Source organism: Scleropages formosus, chromosome 17 (assembly GCF_900964775.1).
Source record: "Scleropages formosus chromosome 17, fSclFor1.1, whole genome shotgun sequence".
Lineage (NCBI taxonomy): Eukaryota > Metazoa > Chordata > Actinopteri > Osteoglossiformes > Osteoglossidae > Scleropages > Scleropages formosus.
In genome coordinates, this window is record NC_041822.1 from 24,170,648 (window position 1) to 24,190,116 (window position 19,469).

At 47.6% G+C, this 19,469-nt stretch overlaps 2 protein-coding genes across 2 annotated transcripts in view; both read right to left on the minus strand.

Moving 5' to 3' along the window:
• Window positions 1-7,842, minus strand: part of si:ch73-138n13.1 (uncharacterized) — a 36,855-nt gene extending 29,013 nt beyond the window's left edge. The window contains exon 1 of the mRNA XM_029259728.1: window positions 7,499-7,842. The gene's annotated coding sequence lies outside the window, so the exon portion shown is untranslated. The remainder of the gene's footprint in view (window positions 1-7,498) is intronic.
• A 1,244-nt stretch (window positions 7,843-9,086) lies between these two features.
• On the minus strand, window positions 9,087-18,141 carry rnf10 (ring finger protein 10). Its single transcript, XM_018731754.2, has 17 exons — window positions 17,637-18,141; window positions 15,336-15,553; window positions 14,983-15,194; window positions 14,281-14,371; window positions 13,861-14,045; window positions 13,629-13,765; window positions 13,237-13,394; window positions 13,032-13,157; window positions 12,475-12,673; window positions 12,129-12,262; window positions 11,868-11,985; window positions 11,671-11,772; window positions 11,291-11,425; window positions 10,983-11,074; window positions 10,681-10,738; window positions 10,423-10,587; window positions 9,087-10,292 (listed from the first exon to the last, which is right to left on the minus strand). Exons 1-17 carry the CDS (start codon window positions 17,764-17,766, stop codon window positions 10,219-10,221), a joined length of 2,334 nt encoding a protein of 777 aa, XP_018587270.1. The 5' UTR covers window positions 17,767-18,141; the 3' UTR covers window positions 9,087-10,218.
• Window positions 18,142-19,469: the final 1,328 nt, after the last annotated feature.

Genomic DNA, 19,469 nt, shown 5'->3' on the forward strand with positions numbered 1-19,469 from the left:
CGTTTGGGTGTAGGTTTGAATCCCGGTTAGCGCGTGTGGAGCTTGGAGGTTCTAGCTGGGTTCGCAACCCAAAAACACGCAAGGAAGAAGGCAGACCACTTCCGTACCCTCCGTCACCACGGAAACAACGCAAGCGGTGGCCACGAGGGTAATTGGACCCGACGCCACTTAGCCTTATTTCCAAAGAGGGCCATGTGTCCCCAGAGCGCCTCGAGTCAGAGCCCATATGAATCATCTGGTTCTATTTTCTCTGGGTTTCACAAAAACAAATTTTGCAGCTGCCAGGACTGAGGGCCATGTGACACCTCATACTTGAAAATTCTCCTCGGGCAGCGGCGTTCCAGCACGTTCCGAGAGCGAGGTCCGTGATCCAGCTGTAGCGATGCGCGCGCGCAATGGCGGGATGGAGCCCACGGCTGGCGCGCTGCCCGAAATCACCACGGCGATCTGCTCAGAAGTACGGCTCTCGGGGAAGCTCAGGTGCAGAAGCTTCTGCAGCCAATCGGAGCGCTTCATTCCCATCCATTCGATCCACCCACCCTCAGTAACCACCTGTCCACTGCAGGGCACACTCATTTTCTGATTCGCGCACACACGCACACACACAGCTAGAGTCACCAATCCCTTTAGACTGTGGGAGGAAACCAGAGCACCCAAAGGAACACAAGGAGAACATGGGAACTCCACACTGACTGAGTTGAATTCAAACCCATATCCTAGGAGCTGTGAAGCACCAGCACTACCTGCTGCACCAACATGCTACCCCAATTAATTTAATTTAGGCAGCGCTCATCCCAACATGTTTCCCTCAGAGCCCTTAAATAATTTGTGGTAATACTAATAACAAAAATTTGGTTCTTTAGTTCCGTTTCCATCAAGTTTGTATTTTTTGATGCCAACATTTACAATGCATTTCTTTCACCCCCATTCCCACTTACCTAGTCTGACCCAGCCTGCAATGGGCACTAACTGCCCACATGACCAACACCGTTTACTTCTTCACTCAGAGGTGTGGGTGTGTGTGTGTGTGTGTGTTCCCACCTTCGAGGGCCCAGTCCAGACCGGGTCATATCTAATCAGGAAGAGGAAACACAGATTTATATAGTAAACTGCCTCGTAGAAAGAAGAAAAAGAGTTTCCCAGCAGGGACTTTGTGTGGTAAGAGCCCGAGAGGTCGAGTGACACCGACAGGGGTTTGCTGGACCACATGGTCCCAGGGACAGATAACCGCACGAACACCAAACGTGTTGCTCGGATTTATTACAAAGACCGGTCCTGCAACAGTGTCTCCTATGTGTCTCTCAGCCGCCAGGCAGTAAGAGACAGCGCAGAGTAAACAGCACTTCCCTTTCTGTCACGGAAGAGTGCGGTCCAAGTGAGCAGGACCAGACCAGCCTCTGCTGGCACACAACCCACATGTCTCCGTAATGGTTATTTCTTAACTAAACACAGACGCAGAAATGAGATCATGGCGCGCGACGCAGCGAGCGACTTCCCAAACACGCGGAACGGCCGATAGGGACCGATCCCACAACCATCCGTAGGCCAACGGAATCCGTTTGACCCGCTAGAATGTCTAACACCCAAGGGGTCCCGCGCTGCGGTCGCCACCTCCAGCTCTGGAACATAAGGAACGTTCTGCAGAAGAGCTCCTACAGTCTTGTTTCAACATAATTTACATCAAAATATGAGCAAATAAATATAGATATTACTTTGTTTTATTACAATGTAACTGCACAAACTCCTGATACTTAATGTGAAATAATCTTAAACCCCGGTAAAATGGTCCAAAAAGGACCCCGCAATCGCTAAGGTCGCCCTGATCCTAGGACCTTTCACAGCACTCACACGGTCTCTGGTTCTTCTGAATGTCGGTATCACGATTGGACATCAGCAGGTGCCCCGCTGTCCAGGACATGGCATTTCCTTAAATTTACCTTCAGTCAGGTGCAATAGTTGTGACACCTGTGCTATGGACAGGTGCACTGTAAATTAAGGTAAATATTAGGAGACTCAAGGCAAAATTTGTCTTTTGTATTTTCGTTTTGAAACGAGTTTTTTTTGCTCGAAAAGGTCCAAATTGGTCCAACATAACACAAAATAGCTCCTATATATGGCTCCTTGGGGGCATTTTCTTTTCCGGGGCCCTTTCGGAAGGATGCTTCCCTCCAGGTGACACTGCGTTCGCCTTGCCTTGATATACTGCTTCAAAATCTTTTTTCCCCCCTTACTAGAAAGTTCCAAAACCTGTCAAAAAGAACTAAAACAGCCCAAACTCCTTGCTATTTTGGGCAATTTATTTTAACAAAATGCTGCTTAACCTCTATTTTGGAGCTTCGTTGAAATGTATATTTGCTCATTTAAATTTATTTTCAGCAACATTTATTTTTGGGTTAAAATGCAACTCTAGTGTTTGTTGGGTTGCCGCCCCATGAGATATTTTAAAGATAGACATACTTATTTTAGTCTTACTGACGTGTTCCAAAATGGACAGGGGTATGACGGGACAGGAAAAAGGTAAAATACCTTGGTCTCATGCACAAACGAACAATAAAGGATGCCGAGCCCTGCTTACGATCCTAAGAAAGTTTTACGGACAAGCTAATTCGATATTCATGCCCTATGGGTTCCACGACGCCCCACAGAGCGGTGACGACTATAAGTTTGGACGCAACCTGCGATTATCCCGGTTTAGCTTCAGCGTGAAAGCCGCCTTCTCCGTGACACGTCCTCGTTCAAGGAAACGGAGCACAGAAAGACCAGGAAGGGGCTGGGCGACATCGCCCTTCCAAGCCCTCACTCGTTGGGTCCCCGTCCTGAACCTGGTCATCAAGGCAGCATCCTCCCACGTCGAGACAGGTATAGTTCCCACTGTGGTCAGACACTGAATGTGCAACATTGGCCTCTAGAGCAGCGGTCTCCAACCTTTTACTGAGCGCCGCCACTCATGTATCTTCTTACACCGTCGTAACACCGCCACTCACGTATGTTCTTCTGCGGCCCCCAGCCAACTTCCAGCTGGAGCCATTTTCCCAAGAATACTTACTCGATAGTGTATTTATGGGGGGGGGGGGCGTTTACACCTCTCAGACTAGTCCACACATCAGCCGATGAGAAATGATCACATACTGGATGGCAGGAAACTATTAAAGAAAGCAACGGCAACCATTGTATTAATTTACTTCAATCATTCACCATATATTTATAGCAGTGTAAAAGGGACAAACTATCACATCTCTGCTGTAGTTGTTAAAACATCTGCAAATGTTTTATGACCATAATTAGGGTAAAGCTACTGAGAGCCTTGCAGCAACTTGGTGGAAAACTACCAATCAACAGGGTGAACTGAAATCTCGATGCGTCGGTCTCTCCAGAAGAAAACACGCAACCTGTCCGACACCTTCATCTCGCCGTATGAGCTTCATGAGCTCTTCGCTGTTCCAGCTGGTCCGGTAGGGCAGGAGAAGCTTTTGACAGCCGGAGTGATGCGTGCGACGCATGAACAATATAGGGAAACATACCTATGAGTCAACAACTGAGCAGCCGACTGTGCAACGCACACAAAACGTGGTCCCCAACCCAACGCACCTGTGGCGGAAACCGGTAGGACTCCCAACGAGAAACCATGTGATTAATGGCATTTCCTACAAGGCTGGAGAGGTGTGGAAGGTGGACTTTGAAAACAGACTCCCTTTGAACTGTGGTGCTGGAGGAGACTTAAGGACACCATGGATGGCCAGCAAAAAGTTTTTAGATGAAATCAAGCTGGAACTCTCATTGGAAGCATAGATGATATATATATATATAAGACTGAAATTTTAATACTTTGGACATGTCACGAGAAGGTTGGATCCTCTTGAAAAGACAGTGATGGTTGAAAAAGTTGGAAGAGATAAATAAGAGGATGAGCTGCAACCAGATGGATGAATTCCACCACAGTGACGGTGGACACAACTTTCTGAAAGGACTCTACAGACACGGTCAACAGGAGTCAACGGCAACTCAGCAGGACTCAACAGCAACATTCTTTTCATCTTCAAGGACCGAGCAGGAGGGTTTCCTAAGCAACGTGTCCAAAATGCTGAAGGACGTCTCAGTGAATGAAGGGAATACGGCAGCTTAACTCATTTTCCCCAAGAAAAAAGCAGCTCGTGTACTTTGTACTCGGTCTGAGATATCAAGGTAGACCTTCGACTGTGGACCACTCCCACTGTGGACCACGGCGAGGACAATGTGCAGGTTAACATACCAACCGATCTGGAGTCACACTAAGGATGTATCATTTCTGCATTTAATTAAAAGCAACACATGAGCACAGCGGAAGTTCTTCACCAGGGGTCCACGGAGGGGCTTCGGATATCGTTGGTCGACCTTGAAAATAACACTGACTAAAGAGAGGTTGAAATAAAAATTTAAAATATTACAGCAATATTACTATCCATGGCAATATATTATTTTAATAAAAACACTACCATCGATGACAATAGTACACACACACACACACACACACACACACACAGTCTGAAACTGCTTGTCCCAAGGGGGGTCGTGGCGAGCCGGAGCCACACCCGGCAACACATGGCGCAAGGCTGGAGGGGGAGGGGACACACCCAGGACGGGATGTCAGTCCATCGCAAGGCACCCAAGCGGGACTCGAACCCCATACCCGCCGGAGAGCAGGCCCCAGCCAAACCCACTGCACCACCGCACCCCCCTCTATGACAATAGTATCTTAATGAAAATATTACTACAGTATTACTCTATGACAACCCTACTAAAGGTAGTTGAGATTCAGTGAAATAAACAGAGGAATGTTTTCTCTGAATTTTTATGGACATTTTTATCTATTTATGGCCATATTTTATTTGTGGACATTGAACAGGACCCTTAGTTTTCATTCGATCCTAAAAAGAGGCTGTGGCCTGGAGATGGTTAAGAACCTCTGGTGTGGAGGACGAAGACTGGCTGGTTCAACCTCAGAGCGCGCACGTGCGCGCGTACGCATGTACACACACACACACACACACACACACACACACACAGCTTTCATACCAACCAAAACATTGTGCCTCTCACACTTGTAGATTATAGGCCTCTGCATCCTGGAGCAGGAAGCGCGGAGAGTGGTGTGTTGGACTCGGCCGTAATGCAGCGTTGGACACGCCATGACAGAATGAGCATGAAAACAACAACAATAGATGCATATGTGCAAAAATACTTCAGCAATTCCAACAAAGATGTTTTCTGAGATCATCAGTGACGTCCTAGACGTGACCTCAGTAACCCTGAACCAGCCGCCACTTTTAACACACGTGAGATTCACTTGAATACGACAGCTGGACCAAGTCTGATTTACTTGCAAGACTGGTCACGGGTCCAGGGCTGCGAGTTCAATCGTGGGTTCGAATCCAGCTTAGCCTACGTGGAGCGTCGTGATCTCTGTCTTCATGTGAGCTTCCTCCGGTTGCTCTGGTTTCCTCCCACAGCCCCCAGATAAGTGTTTTGGAGAAAATGGTCACTCTATATTGCTCTATATTCATAAAAAATAAAAGCTTGCGGGTTCTCAGTTTTGTGGCACAAACTCACTCTGTCCCTCAGAGCCGCCGAGTCCCTCCCAGCACTCTACAAGGGTCTCAAACCCATCTCTTCCAGACCCACTTCTCTCCTGATAGCTCCATAAATGAGTCCAACACCATCTTCTATGATTATCTATGTATTTGCTCTTTGAATGTCACTTCTACAGGAGCTACTGGAGGGATGTGAACCAGCAATATCGTGGTTTCAGACACACAAGCTGTATCCATAATCCAGTGGATGTGTCTAAAGCTCCCCACGTATACACAACCATGGATTAAAAGCATCTAGCAAATGAAAAAAAGGATATGTAAATTTGTTTTTTTTTTCTTTTTTTTGAATTCTCTACCTGGGGGCGCATCCCCCGCTGCACACAGTGAACACATTCTCGAACCCGTGTACACCTTCTCCAGCCGGCACCGACACTCTGGTTGGACCAGTTTTTTCACAGAGCAGAAATACCTGCACAGCTCACCTGGTGAGACAAAGTGAGCGAAGAAGAAAGAGGTGACGGTAAAACCCCACACCCAGTGGGGCGTAGGACGCGTCCCACCGAGCAAAACGGACCCCGCAGACAGGCGTCGCAACAAGCCTAGGCGCATCAGCCTCGGGGGCGAGAGGAGCCGTGACAAGTGTGAGTAAACAAAGCAATCCGTGTCACCTCCGTCAGACGGACGGGGGCAGGGGGGGCATTGAAAGAAAAAGGTAAACGGGGCGTAAAACTGCCGCTGGCGTTCCACCTGAGTGCGGGTAAATGCAGGGTCACACAACTGAGGCTGAGAGCCTGAAAAAAGGAGAGAAGGGGTTGAAAGGAGTGAAGATTTACAAGACAAAGAGAAAAATGCAGACCAATCAGACCCCCCCATCCCCCCCAAACAGTGACAGGAGAAGAATGTCGAACCCGGGGTCGTTCTGACCTCACCGCTGCCGCCCTTGCAGCTGGAAGCAGCGTATAGTTTGACAAGCAAATGTGGTGCCAGCGCAAAGGGGCATGGAAATGACCGCGGTTCTCAGCACCTGGTCCACGGGCTCAGGCACCGGGTTGGCACTCGGAGAGGGGAGCGAGTCCGCCGCCACCCGAGGCCCGGCTTCGAACCCAGTCGATACGGCGCCATCCAGTAGTTTTAGAAGGTCTTCAAACGCGTGACAATGTTCTCCACCACAACAGGCTGGGATCTGAAATCACTGTCAATCAGGAGTACAAACTGAGCTTTGAAGCTCAGAGCGCGAGCTTCGAACCCAGTGTGACATTAAACACCAAGAGACAGTAGGCTTTGAAGATAATACAGCGTTAACCGCTACTCTGAACAAGGCTTCGAACTCAGTAGTAAAGACCACCTGTGCTTCGAACCCGGTATGAAGAAAGCTGGACCTGGACTCTGAACGATGTTAACTAACAGTGTTAACACCGGTTTGGGTTCAGAGCGCAATTTAATCACCATAGGATTTCATAGCCTTCTAGGCTCCGAACACCATCAGGCTGTAGGCTTCGAACCCATGTTAATATGTTAATAAACATCACATTCTAAGCTCCGAACACAATAGTGCTAACCGGCACCTTTTTCTTGGCATTAAACCCAACGCTGTTTCAACCGCCACTGGGTTCCAGACTCAAAACTCAAAACAATGTTAACCACCCCTGTGTCGAGGCTCTGAACCCAACACAATGTTAAACACCATTAGACTAGAGCAAGGCTCCAGACCCGATAACGTTCACCTCCGTGCGGGTTCCGAACCCAAAGCAGCGCGTTGCTGGCCCCTGTGCCCCTCGAGCAATGAGAGCAGCAGAACCCTGATGTGCAAGGAACCCAGCCAAGTCACCAGCTCCGGTGGGTTCTAGTCCCACACGCACGTAGAGCCACTAGCAGTGGGAAAACTAGTTATCAAAGCAGCTGTTGAAACGCGCCCGCATCTGCGCGGTTACCTGCAGGGGGGGTGGTCTCTCTCGGGTCCACTCCGGGTTCCGCTCCGAGCGCCGCGCTCCCACCTGTCGGCTCTCTCGGGCCGCCGAGTCCCGTGGGGAGGGTGGGGAGCGAGATCGCCGGGCACTAAAAGCAAGGCAAAGGGACGCTGCTGCTGGGGAAGGACTCCGAAGGAGGAGGCGCTCGGGGCGCAGCGGAGGCTCCGGCACGACACGCGCCCGCGCGCACCCGTCGCGGATCCCCGACCGACGCAGAGCAATCGCGTTGCCCGCCGCCTCGCGCTGGAAGCCCGGGCGCCGAGCGGAGCCGCGCTTTGTTTCGCTTTCCTTCCCGCAGGCGAGCCGAGGAGGACCGGGCAGAACGGGAGAGGCGGGCAGCCGAGCAGAGCGGGACCTGCGCGCGGGGCGCCCCCGTGTGGCGGCGCACGGGTGAAATCGGAGCCGCGCGCGTCTCTCATTGTCTCAGCGCCTTTGATCCGTTTGCAGGCGCGCTCCCGCTGCACAGCCGTAAAATATATATATAGAGATTTTTTTTTTAAATTAAAAACAGCATTACTGCTAAGACAATGAACGAATGAAAAGCACCAAAGCTATTAAGCTATTCAGCTCTTCAGCGCTTTGCCACTGACACCCCACTTTGTTTTTGTGTTTAGTGAACGTTAGGACACGCGGGATGAATAAAAAAACACGATGCTGTACATGAGTTGGGGAACGAATTCACACCGCGTGACTCTAGCGCGCAAAGAGGGAACTGATGGAGAAACAGATCATCATCATGTACCACGTTTCCTGCTGATCGGAACTGTATCTGATCACTTTGTTACTCGAGCTTACTGTAACAGTAACAGCAGCTCTATTTGGGTAAATGTTTTTAGGACGCTGCGGTGTACACGCTTGAGCCAACGGTATAAAAATGACAACACACACGTTTTTGTAATATATGCACGTCCAAAGTTCGGGTTTAAATGTAAACACCTGATTTTGATCTTCAGCAATAAACCACAAATGCACAAAAGTGGTCTTTTTGTGTTTTAAAGGAATAGCTGGCAGCGTCCGATTACACAGATTTTCAGTTAATGAGGCGAAATCTAATAAAACACTTTTTTTAACCACTCATTGGAATGTAAACAAACACTCAGCTGGTTTCAGACAAAAGGTCAGTGTGTTCACAACACACGCAGCTTCCAGCGTGAAGACATTCAAGGTTTACAGCGGATCACGTGGCTCTTCTGGTAACCATAGCGACGGCCGCACGACACTCACCCTTTAACGGCTCAACGCAGCGCTGCAGCGAGCCCCCCCCCTTCGGAAAAGAAATGAAGTGCAGCCATAACGAGGGCAAAATAACTAACTGCACATTTAGTACAGGGGCAGTATGTTCCATTAATAATTTAAAAAAAAAAAAAAAAAAATCCTATCAGTTTCTTCTTTTTTTGGGCATGTAAATGTCCCCTGTACACAGAAAAACCTGCTTGATACACCAGCTACAATCTACCATAATTTAAAGCCATTTCTTTTCACACTTCATCCTTTCAGCCGTCACTACCTTTCCAAAACACTGTAAAAATGAATGGACAAGTCTTATTGTGCATAATTATTTATTTGGGTTTCCTGCTCCTTAGCTTTTTTTAAAACTGTAAAGCTCCCTCTAAAATTCACATCCAAACCAAGGGGGAGGGGGGAAAGAAAAAAAAAAAAAAAAAAAAAAAAAAGAAATCCCAAACCAAAACATCTCTTGACATATGCGCATTCCACCCAGGCATTACATTAAAAACAAAGTGTCCAAGGATCTGCAAACCCCACACTTCTGTAGAGACCTGCAACACTGACAGCAGGAAGAGGAGGAGGAACCAAAGGACAGGAGCCCTGCAGGGTTAGTCCATGAGCGCCACACACTCCGAGGAGACGTGACATTGGGAGGAAACGGGAGCATGAGAGCAGTAAGGGAGGGCAAAGGAAATGACCTGCAGTACAAAATGTTGGTATTCATACGAAAGCTCTTCCGCCCAAAGTTCCACGTTCTTTACCACAAATCCGTTTAGTTAAAGCCAGTGTCATCAGGTGTCGGATCTGTCTGAGTCCATCTCTCCATGCAGACGGGCTGAGAGGTAGGGGGCTGCGTGTGCGTTGTGTGATGGCGCTCGCATGATGAGCAAATGCCTGAGAGACAATCAACTGTCGCTATGACGACACAAAACAATAAATGTATGGACTACAAACAGCGTGTGTGTGACATACAGGCTGAACCTGAGCAGCTCTTTGTGTCCAAAGTGAAATTCTGGTGAAGGTCTTAGATGAGGCCACTCAAAGATGACCTCCAGGGAGAGCAAGAGGAGGATCTAAAGAGAGGGTGGACTGTCCCTGCAACTGACTGACTGCTACCCCTCTGAACTGTGGGCCCGTTCAGGTTACCACTGCTCAAACAGGTCTGGGCCTCTACTGCAGTCCTTTAGGCGCTTTTCAGTACAATTCACACACTCACTAGTTTGCCCTCTGGTGTTACAAGTGGGAACTGCAGCAAGGCAGCTGGGGGGGCATCAGTTGAACTCATCTTTTCTGCCAGGGGACTGGGGATCTTGGCTACATTTTACAATTTGCAGCAGATTTGGCAACGCGTGCTAAGCTTAAATCAGCTTTACATATGTCTGAAAATGGTAACAAGATCCTGAAAGAGCATGAAAGTGAGGGTGAGCTGGTCGGAGGGGAGACTTCAGTGTTGCTCATTATTTTGTGTGGACCATGGAGGTGCTGAACAGGAGCTTCTGTTTCTTCTTCTTCTTCTTACCCCCTTTCTCCTCTAATGTGAGGGGGAGACAAGTAAAATGAGGAAGACACACGTTATAGCACAGCAGCCTCACCTTCCGCCAGGACTGGTTTCAACAGTATACACACACTTAGTTATATTGTTTTTCCAACCACAAACTAACCAGCAATCAGGACTGGTTGTGGTACAATAGGTGGGCCATGGTCCAGCTGCAGGAGGGCCTCCTCAAAGGCCTGACTGAAGGAGTTCTGGAAGCTGGGCACTGGGACCCTGTCAGACCCATCGCTCTCCCCATCACTATCAGCTGCTGGTGGGGCCAGGAACACATCTGTTGAAGAGGTTGAGAACAGCAGCTGTTGTGGTTCAAGCTGTGTGACTGGGATAAGAGGAGCAGCTAACAGCTAAGCATGCTAAGGCTCACCTTTCTTTGAGATGACCTTGGGTCCGACGTCAGCTCTGGCTTTTCCGTCCTTTAGCATCTAGTGCGACAAACGAAGGCCAAGGAATTTGGAACAAATGCAGCTAAACATCACTCAGTGTAGCACATTATTCTGGACCTTGCAGGTCTAAAATTCCACCTGTTTAAGCACTGCTCTTTCATTCCTTCCAGGACACATTTCCAGAAAATGTTTAGCATTTTGAAACTTAACTCGAGATCCTTTCCTTTCGCTTTAGTTTTTAGCAGCATTTCCAGGTGCCAAATTATGAGTACTGCAGACTGACCTGAGCAAACGAGAGACAGTGAGAGTCATCCTCCACGCTACCCACACTGAGCACTGGGTTCGGCCCCCCAAGGAAAGGGAACATGGCACCATCTAAGGGGAAGAGAAATCCAATTCCAGCCAAACACCACCCAATACTCACTTCACTGACAGACTAGTGTTCAGCCAGTAAGACTCAACTGTAGATGCTCCAATACCAAGTTCTGAAGTACCTTACATAACAACCAGTGTGTTAAAGTATAACCATGCTTGCGGAATTCCTCTGACGACAGAACACAGCAGACTGCCTGGTGGTGTGCGTTTACTCACCGGAAGCTGGACTCCCACTGAGCAGAGTGGGGTGCCCCAAGAAGTCCAGCTGCGCTGGGGGGCTGCTGTTGTGGGGGGGTGAACCGAAGGCCGGGAAGTGCTGCAGGTTCTCCAGCCCGATGTGCACCTCAGGGTCTGAGTCAAGAAACAGCGACAGCCGAGCTCACATGAGTTTGACAGCTCCACACCCTGAGGAACAGCTGCATGGAGTCTGTATTCTTACAGCATCACATCATTTAGCTTCCTATACCTTTCATTTACTTCACACATTCAATGTGGTAAACTTCCCAGCGTGCTGATGAGCAGTAAATCAACAACTTGCCCCCCTCCAGCATAGTGTTGTGACCCTTGACCCAAAAAATCCCTGCCACACTCCATACATTTCCCCTGCTTCTTGTTCTCCTCTATCTCGATGCGGCGCTCCCGACGCTTCTCCTCCCTCGCCTTCTTCTGCCGCAGGCGTCTGCGTTTCTCCAGCTCATCTAAACGGACAGAGAAAGCAGGGCAATAAAGTCAAAACACTCAAGGTCCTTGTCTCACCCGAAGAGAGAACAGCTTCAGGTGTGTCTGGACTCACCTGAAAAGGTGTCCAGGGTCTCTTTGGACAGCAGGGGGGGCGGCAGAGCCAGTTCACAGATGCTGAACTCACAGGTCAGTGGCAGGTGAGACAGGTAGCGGTGCCTGCGCCGTATCTCCTGTGGATGAAGAAAAACATGGCTGCTCCCAAATGTGCTCGATCCTCTATCACACAGACCTCTATTACCACCAGCTGCTGAGCTCTTTACACCGTTTATTAATGTACTCTGCTGCAAATGTGGGTCCTTCCGCCCTGTCTCACCTCAGTGACTGTGTGCCCATCGATCTCCACCACAGTGGCAGTGAAGGAAGCAGGGCTTGCCTCCAGGCTACCGTACTCCCGCATCAGGCAGCGCACGTTCACCGGGTGCAGGAACATCTGCTGGCCATCCTCAGCTGTGGGGGAGATGGGTTAGCAGGCCATCTCACAGGACAAGCCACACACACACACCCTGTTAAATCCATCTCAAATGAGACAACCCACAAAAACCTCAACAACCCAGCAGCACCACAAACTACAACCTGCAGAAAACTGCTGACAGAACTTGAGCTCCAGGATCTCAGACCTCAGGGTTTAGTAAACTACGGGAGCTACATGGTGGCCGTACCCTGGTAGAAGTAGTAGTGAGGCCCGTTCTCTGTTTTTTGCTGGGGTGCCGTTTCACTCTTTGTGGGAGGCACCTCGTCAGGGGGTTGAGGTTCCAGGACAGAGGCAGGTGTGACAGGGGGGTCCTGAGGTCCCTCGCCTTCCTCATCGGGCTCCTCCTCGACCTTGTCGTCAAACGCAGAGGAATACTGCAGCACAGGCTAGAAAGGCAACAGCTTGGTCAGCAAGACAATGACGTTTGTCCTCCAATGTCTACAGCCAGCATAAAAACATATAGCAAGAAGTAGCTTTCCCTCCATTCATTTTTATTATTTTGATCCTCTGTCAACATCTAAAGCTACACTTCTACTCACTTGCACAATGTTTTTATCTACTCATCTGGGTACTATGCTACAGCCATTTATATTAAGGACTTGAAAGTTACACCACCACCCCTCCTGCAATCTTCAGGTACATTTCCCCACGAGGCATTGCCATGCTTCAGACGCATAATGAGTAAACTCGAGGAAGCTAACAAGGCTTCAAGCAACGGTTACATGGTGGCACCATCCAACCCACCTTCTTCCTGCTGAGTGTGGAGTGCACCTCCACACAGGGGTCATTCAGAGTCAGACAGCCCACATCGAGGCTGTTCCCGGTACCTCCCTCTAGGGAGCCAGATTTCACCAGTGCTTCCTCTCGCTCCTGGGGATGAAGAATGAGCATTCAGTTAAGTTGTATCTAAGAGATGAGCCTGTGCCGTGCATAGAGGAGGAGTGCTTACCTGCAGCTGGTGCAGAGCAGCCTGGATGAAGCAGGCTGTAGCCTCATGATCCTCCTGAAGCAGCTGGGCCTTCAGGGCAGTTCGCTCCTCCTCCACCAGGCCCATCACCTGCTCATGGGATGCTAGCAGTAGCTTGGAATAGGGGCTCAGGAAGGTATCTTGAGTACAGGAAGCAGGAGAAGCTGTTACACACAGAGCTTGTTCAAATAGCACTAAGCAGTAGCACACACAGTGGATATAGTCACTGCACACTTGCTCACTGATTGTCCTGATGAGGGTTTGAGTTTGAGCCCGAGGTGTGACCAACCTGGTCAGAAACCCTCTGATCCGGTGTTTTATGGCTGCTGTAGGCTTATACATGTGCCCATTTTCACGACAAGCCCCTTCCTCACCTCCCAAATGTATGGGCTCCTCCACCTTTACCCACTGGGTGCTGGGCAGTGCCACCAGGACCCCTTTCTCCCGTCGCATCAGGCGCATGGTGATGAGGTCTCCCACCAGGTACTGACGTGTCTCCATGGCAACCACACTGTTGGCAATATGGGCAGGAAGCACAAGTGTTCTGAGTGACTGGGCTGTGAACTCAGGTTGACTCCACCAGCAGCACGGGAACACCCTCCTGACCTCTTGAGGTCCCCACTGTGTACCGCCTCATAGCAGATTGGGCACTTGGACCAGCTCTTGTCGCTGAGCGAGAGGTAGTGCAGCATGCAGGGCCAGCAGAAGATGTGGCCGCAGCGTGTGATGTGGGCGGCGACCGGCGGGTACAGACATATGGGGCACGACGGCACCTCATGGCTGTAGATACGCTGTGGAGTCAAGGGAAGAGCACAAGTCATATAGAGACACAGCGGATGAGCACCGCCACATCTGTCAACCAGTCCTAACAAAAATTATGCCAATTATGTAAGATTGTTGTTACTTAAGATGATAAACAGTTCAGGTTGTTAGTTAACTCATCCACTTGGCATCCTAAGGAACTCAGAAATTGGAGCTTGAGGATGATGCACAAGGTTTTTTGAGTTGAAAGGACAATTTACTCACCACCTGCTGCACACAGTCCCAGTTGACTAGAGTGTCTGGGTCAGTAAAGTGAGCTTTGTAGTCCTGGTCATCAGAGACCACAAACTGGCAGCTAGGAGGAAAGCAGAAAGCAGTCAGAATTGAATATCAACTATAACCAGCCACAAAAACCAGAAAAAGGTCTATATACTGGCTCTCGTGTTTCAATCAAGTTACACATTTCCAAAGGTATAATTTTCCAGCTTTTTACAACCATATTGTAATTTATTTTTTTAACCCCTTATACATTTACTAACATTTCTGTTTCTTGGACAGCAAATGCAATGCGTTTACTCTCCAAGCCAACAGATTACAGTAGAGCACTGAAACATAACAAGAGGGTGGGACCACCCTAATTCAACTCACTTCCACTGTTTACAGTGTTCCCCAGTGTTTCTGATCAATGACCAAGGATACAGAAATATTTCATTTATAACTGGGCAAATTGGGGTTACTACAAAACTTTTAAATTTACATATTATAAAATTTAGTATAGGCATCCATACCCCAGGTTTTTACAGAACTATAACTGTGAGCAAATTAAAATGTTTTAAATGATTGTGGCTTAGTGGTGAAAAATGACTTTGGGTTGAACAAACGGACATCTGGTTCCAGTCGTATACAGAGAGGAGGTAGTGTATAAGGCCTTTTAAGCCCTCACTCCCAGGGTTCTACAGCTCTCACTTGGCTTGCAAAAAGAGCTCCTTGTTGAAGGGCTTGTGCTTGTGGCCCCACTTGTTGCGGCGGCCCCAGGCAGTGTGGCCCTCCCCACCGTTGCTCCCGCTGCTGGTGTGGCCGCGCGGCTCAAACGTGAAATTGAGCAAGTGGTTCAAGCTGATCTTCTTGGGTCCAGCGAACTGAGCCGGGCTAAACTCAGCCCGGCGAGCCTCTGCTACCTGAGAAAGGAAAGAACGAAGAAACAGCATGTTGATCAGACTTTCCACAGTTACATTTTTCAACCAAAAAAATTCCAGACACTGCTGGAGTATCATTTATAGTATGGAAACCAAGCTAAAATTTCATTTAGACATCCTTACCTCTTCTCTTCTTCCACCTCCTGTGTTTCCATACTGCCTTCCACTTCCACTTCCACTACCACCTCCTCCTCCTCCTCCTCCTCTCTGGGGGGGTCTCTTGTCAAAATTCTTGCCTTTCTGCAGATTGGGGCGCCGCGGTCCAGGAAAACTGTCCGTCTTGGGGAATGCTGGCTCGCGCTTGCGGCCATTGCGCTTCGACCCACTGCCATTCTTTCCATCTGCAGAAGAAAGGTAGAAACTCACAGGTGATTACTGGTTCCTAGGAGAAGAAAACACAGAAAATTAAGTCTTACAACCAACACTCAGAGGAAAGCTTTCAGCGTGACAGCAAAGTTCAAATTTTTATTTTTAACAGTGTTGTCGTCAGAGTGATGCAGAGTGGTGAAAAACAGATAAGCAAGACAATTACAGAAATAATGATAACATCTGACAGAGTTGAACAGTTAAGCAGCTGAGGAGATGAAAAACTCCCAGCCACAACAAAAGGGAGAAAAATAAATCCGTGGGTAAACACTTAAGAGTCGATTGCTATAACAATCATTTTTAAGATATGCAGAGAATTGAGCACGACATAGAAAAATTATGAATGTTTCCAATACTGAGGTTTCATTCACTAATAGCTCACTGGCTGAAAGTTACAGGATGCTTGAAGGAGGGTCCAAGCCATGCAAAATTCAACACTAGTACACAAATTGAACAATGGACCTTGAATCAGAATAACATCAAAGTAAATGTGAGAATTGTAAATTCAGCTGAATTTTAAGTTTCACTAAGACTAAAATGAGCCTGAAGTCCTGTCGTGCATTTCTCATAATAAAATCAGACAGTGCTGTGTTGCAATTTTTCTGGCAGAATTTAACTGTGATTTTATAAAAACAGGAAATAAAATAGGATCAGAGCGATTGTGATAATGTTAAATTCGGACTCCTTCACCTTCTTGGAATTAAAAATCTGACTGAACACAGGCCCTTAAACCACAGCATGCTAAAGTTCTTCTAATTAAACTGCATTCTTTTATTCTTTTTTAGATGTATTCATTTAGCAGACGCTTTCCTCCAGAGCAACGTACATCTCCTAGAAATTACAATTTGTGCATTACCTTAGGAGAAAGAGACATAGCTGCAGATGTGTGAATCTTAAGCAGTTAAGCTTTTTTCCTTCACCATACATGCTGATGTTCATCACACAGAATAGCTACATAAAACTTCACCAGAATATCACCACCTTCCTAGTAGTTTTTTTTTTTTTTTTTTTTTTAAGATATATAAACATTACATTTACTACATACATAACACATTAAATCGTCAATCTACGGTTAAGTTCTTTCCCATTATCTCCTAGGGATCATATTTTTGTGTAAGTTCAACTTTGCAACACTTATCAGTCAAACAGCAGCAGGGGGAGGACACTTTATTTTTGGGGATTGAACCCATGTGAGAAATCACCCAACCCTTCTGATGAAAGGGCACACGCTCATGACCCCACTGCATCACATTCACATGAAATAAATGGTTTTAATAGGGTTATACTATGAAAAATGCCCATCCAAGGTTATTAGCACAACTCCTTATCAAAAGTTCATACGGGGGCAACAGGTGGCTGCTGCTGCTTTGTAATCTGAAGGCTGAGGGTTTGAATTCCACCTCCACTTGTAGTACCCTTCATCATGGTACTTAAATTAATCTGAACTGAGAGTAAAAATCACTAAACTGTGTATGGGTAAGTCAATGTGAAGTTAAGGCTAATCCACCTTTGGCATAAGGGTCAGCTAAATATAGGTTAACTGAAGGAGGGGGAGGGGAAGAGAGAGAGGGAGGGAAAAAAAAAGAAAAAAAAAAGACTTATGCTGTCATGATTAATATTTAATCAATCTATGCCAAATTGAAATAAACGGAGACCAAAAATAGTTTAAAAACACCCTTCTTTGTCACCTAGACTCTAGGCGAGAGATGGTTTTTCTAAATAAAAATCATGTGAAGAATAAAAAGTGAGTCAAACACAAGAAACACAAGACCTCATATATAAACAAACAAAGAATGTGTTGACAAACAGGAAAATTGTATTGAATAGTTTAGTAATGGGACTCCTCAGGACTAACCCAGCTGGGTAACGGGCGAAGTCACTAACCAGCTGTCAGGACTCAGGACTGAGAGGCGGTCCGTCATGTAAACAAAAGGGCCCACTAGGCCAAAAAGCCTCGGCGTGTAGTAGCACCGCATGCCACCGGCTGACACCTCCCGTGGGGAAGTCGAGTCGGGCAAAGCGAGGCCGGGGGCGGGGCTTCCTGGCCGGCGTGTTTACCTGTTTTGGGTTTAGATTCGCCAGCAGTGGGCCCGGTAGAGCCCGAGCGCGGCGGGACTTTGCTTCCAGCGCTGCTGTTGGGGTTCTTCTCCATGGCGGCGTTGGGAAGAGCTTCCGAGCTCTCCAGCATCAAACGCCGGGGCACACGGGGGGGAGGACGACGGGCTGCTGCAAGTGCGGGTCAGGCGGCCAAGGCCCTGGCTCATTTCTCTCAAGCGCGGAGACTCCATTACGGCGACATCGTGAGCGCAAAACAAACTGAGAAGAAAAAAGAGACACGGATTAGCGTCTCGGTGAAGAGCCGAGTGGCGCAGGTGAGGGAGCAGGCGCTCACGCTACGGGGCCGGGACCCCGAGAAGCTTGGGTTGTTCCCTCTGAAGGGAGAACTGACGCCGAAACAATCCGATAGCCGCCCTCCACTGGATGGAGACCGGGCAAACCGGTGGGTTTGTCGCCCAAAATGTGTCCTCTCTGGGACGTATTAACACTAATGGCGACGAGTCGCCAAAATGTAGCCGGAAAGACCCGGATGAGCCTCTTATTTATAGACTGTGCGAGGATGCATTGTGGGAAATGTAGTTTGATTGTTCATAACTGTTAATGATGACTACATCATACAGTCCACTACTTCCGCAATTTAGTAACACGTTTGGGAGATAACGCCAAACTTACTTTATCCCGAAGTCATATTGAATAAATACGTAACAAAGCCATCCATTTAATAACCTTGGATAACTCTGGATGTAACGGTAAAAATGAAAAATCTGCATGACTTCCCGTTGCGCTGAGGTGAACTTAAAAACTAGATTCACACATGCGAAATAATAATTTCTTCCACGGACAGCTATTCAATCAAATACTTTAAGAAAACAGAGAAGTGAAAAATTGTAGCTTGACAATTTCCAAACCGAGGAGCAAGAGTATGATCATTTGGAAACATGTTACGTTAAAAACAGTGAATGGCACAACTGAAATTAATAATAAAAAAAAAAGAAAACGCCGACACGGATAAGTGATGCATGATGGTAAATGTAGTTTTCCGGTACTAGTGGGAAAATTACCCATCCCCAAAAATAATTTCATTCAGTTTCACTTCGTGTTACGTTAACAAATATTTGGTGAATGAAGACTGATGTTTATACTTTTTTTACTGAATCCCCGTGAAAGTATGGGTTTATAATAACAAAAAAAAGACTTGCAGCATATTTAGGCAAATTAGTTTCAACATTTTAAAGGCATCATAAAAATAATAAAGGAATAATAAGTAATAGGGGCTGGGTATGGGGTTAAGTCAATGTGACTGTCGGAGATAACAGTCCAAAAACAGATAGTGGCAAAGGGGAGTGTCTTTCTTTCGTTACACAGGGTACATTCCCTGTGGGCCCTATCGTGTTTCTCTCTGCAAAGAAAATGTTCACAATGAGTTAATCGATGAAGATTTCTAGCTATTTTCTTGGTAAGGCACCAGTGTAGCTTGATAAATTGATCTTAATTAAACTGTGTTTTTACATTTAATTTTTTAGCAGGTGCATTTCTCCAAAGTGACTTCCAATGAACTCTATGTAGTGGCTTATGGGTGAACCTGAGCAGCATGTCTTTGGACTGTGGGAGGAAACCAGAGCACCTGGATAAAACCCAGATAGACAGAGGGAGAATGTGCAAATTCCACACAGACTGAGCAGGAATCAAACCCATGTCCTCTCGCACCACCCAGGCGTTATGAGACAGCAGCGCTATGCGCTGTGCCACCATGCCACCCCCATAGTTCCAAAATGAGCCTCCTGGACTCCTGCCAGAAATTTTGTGATCTCCAGTCAAGACAGGATGACTGGA

Coding starts and splice junctions, on each gene's coding strand:
- rnf10 (XM_018731754.2), bottom strand. CDS start 17,766: ATGCTGGAGAGCTCGGAAGCTCTTCCCAACGCCGCCATGGAGAAGAAC. Junction 11,773..11,867: donor GACCCTGGACACCTTTTCAG/GTGAGTCCAGAC, acceptor CTGTCCGTTTAG/ATGAGCTGGAGAAACGCAGA. Junction 10,739..10,982: donor ACTGTCTCTCGTTTGCTCAG/GTCAGTCTGCAG, acceptor TTGTCGCACTAG/ATGCTAAAGGACGGAAAAGC.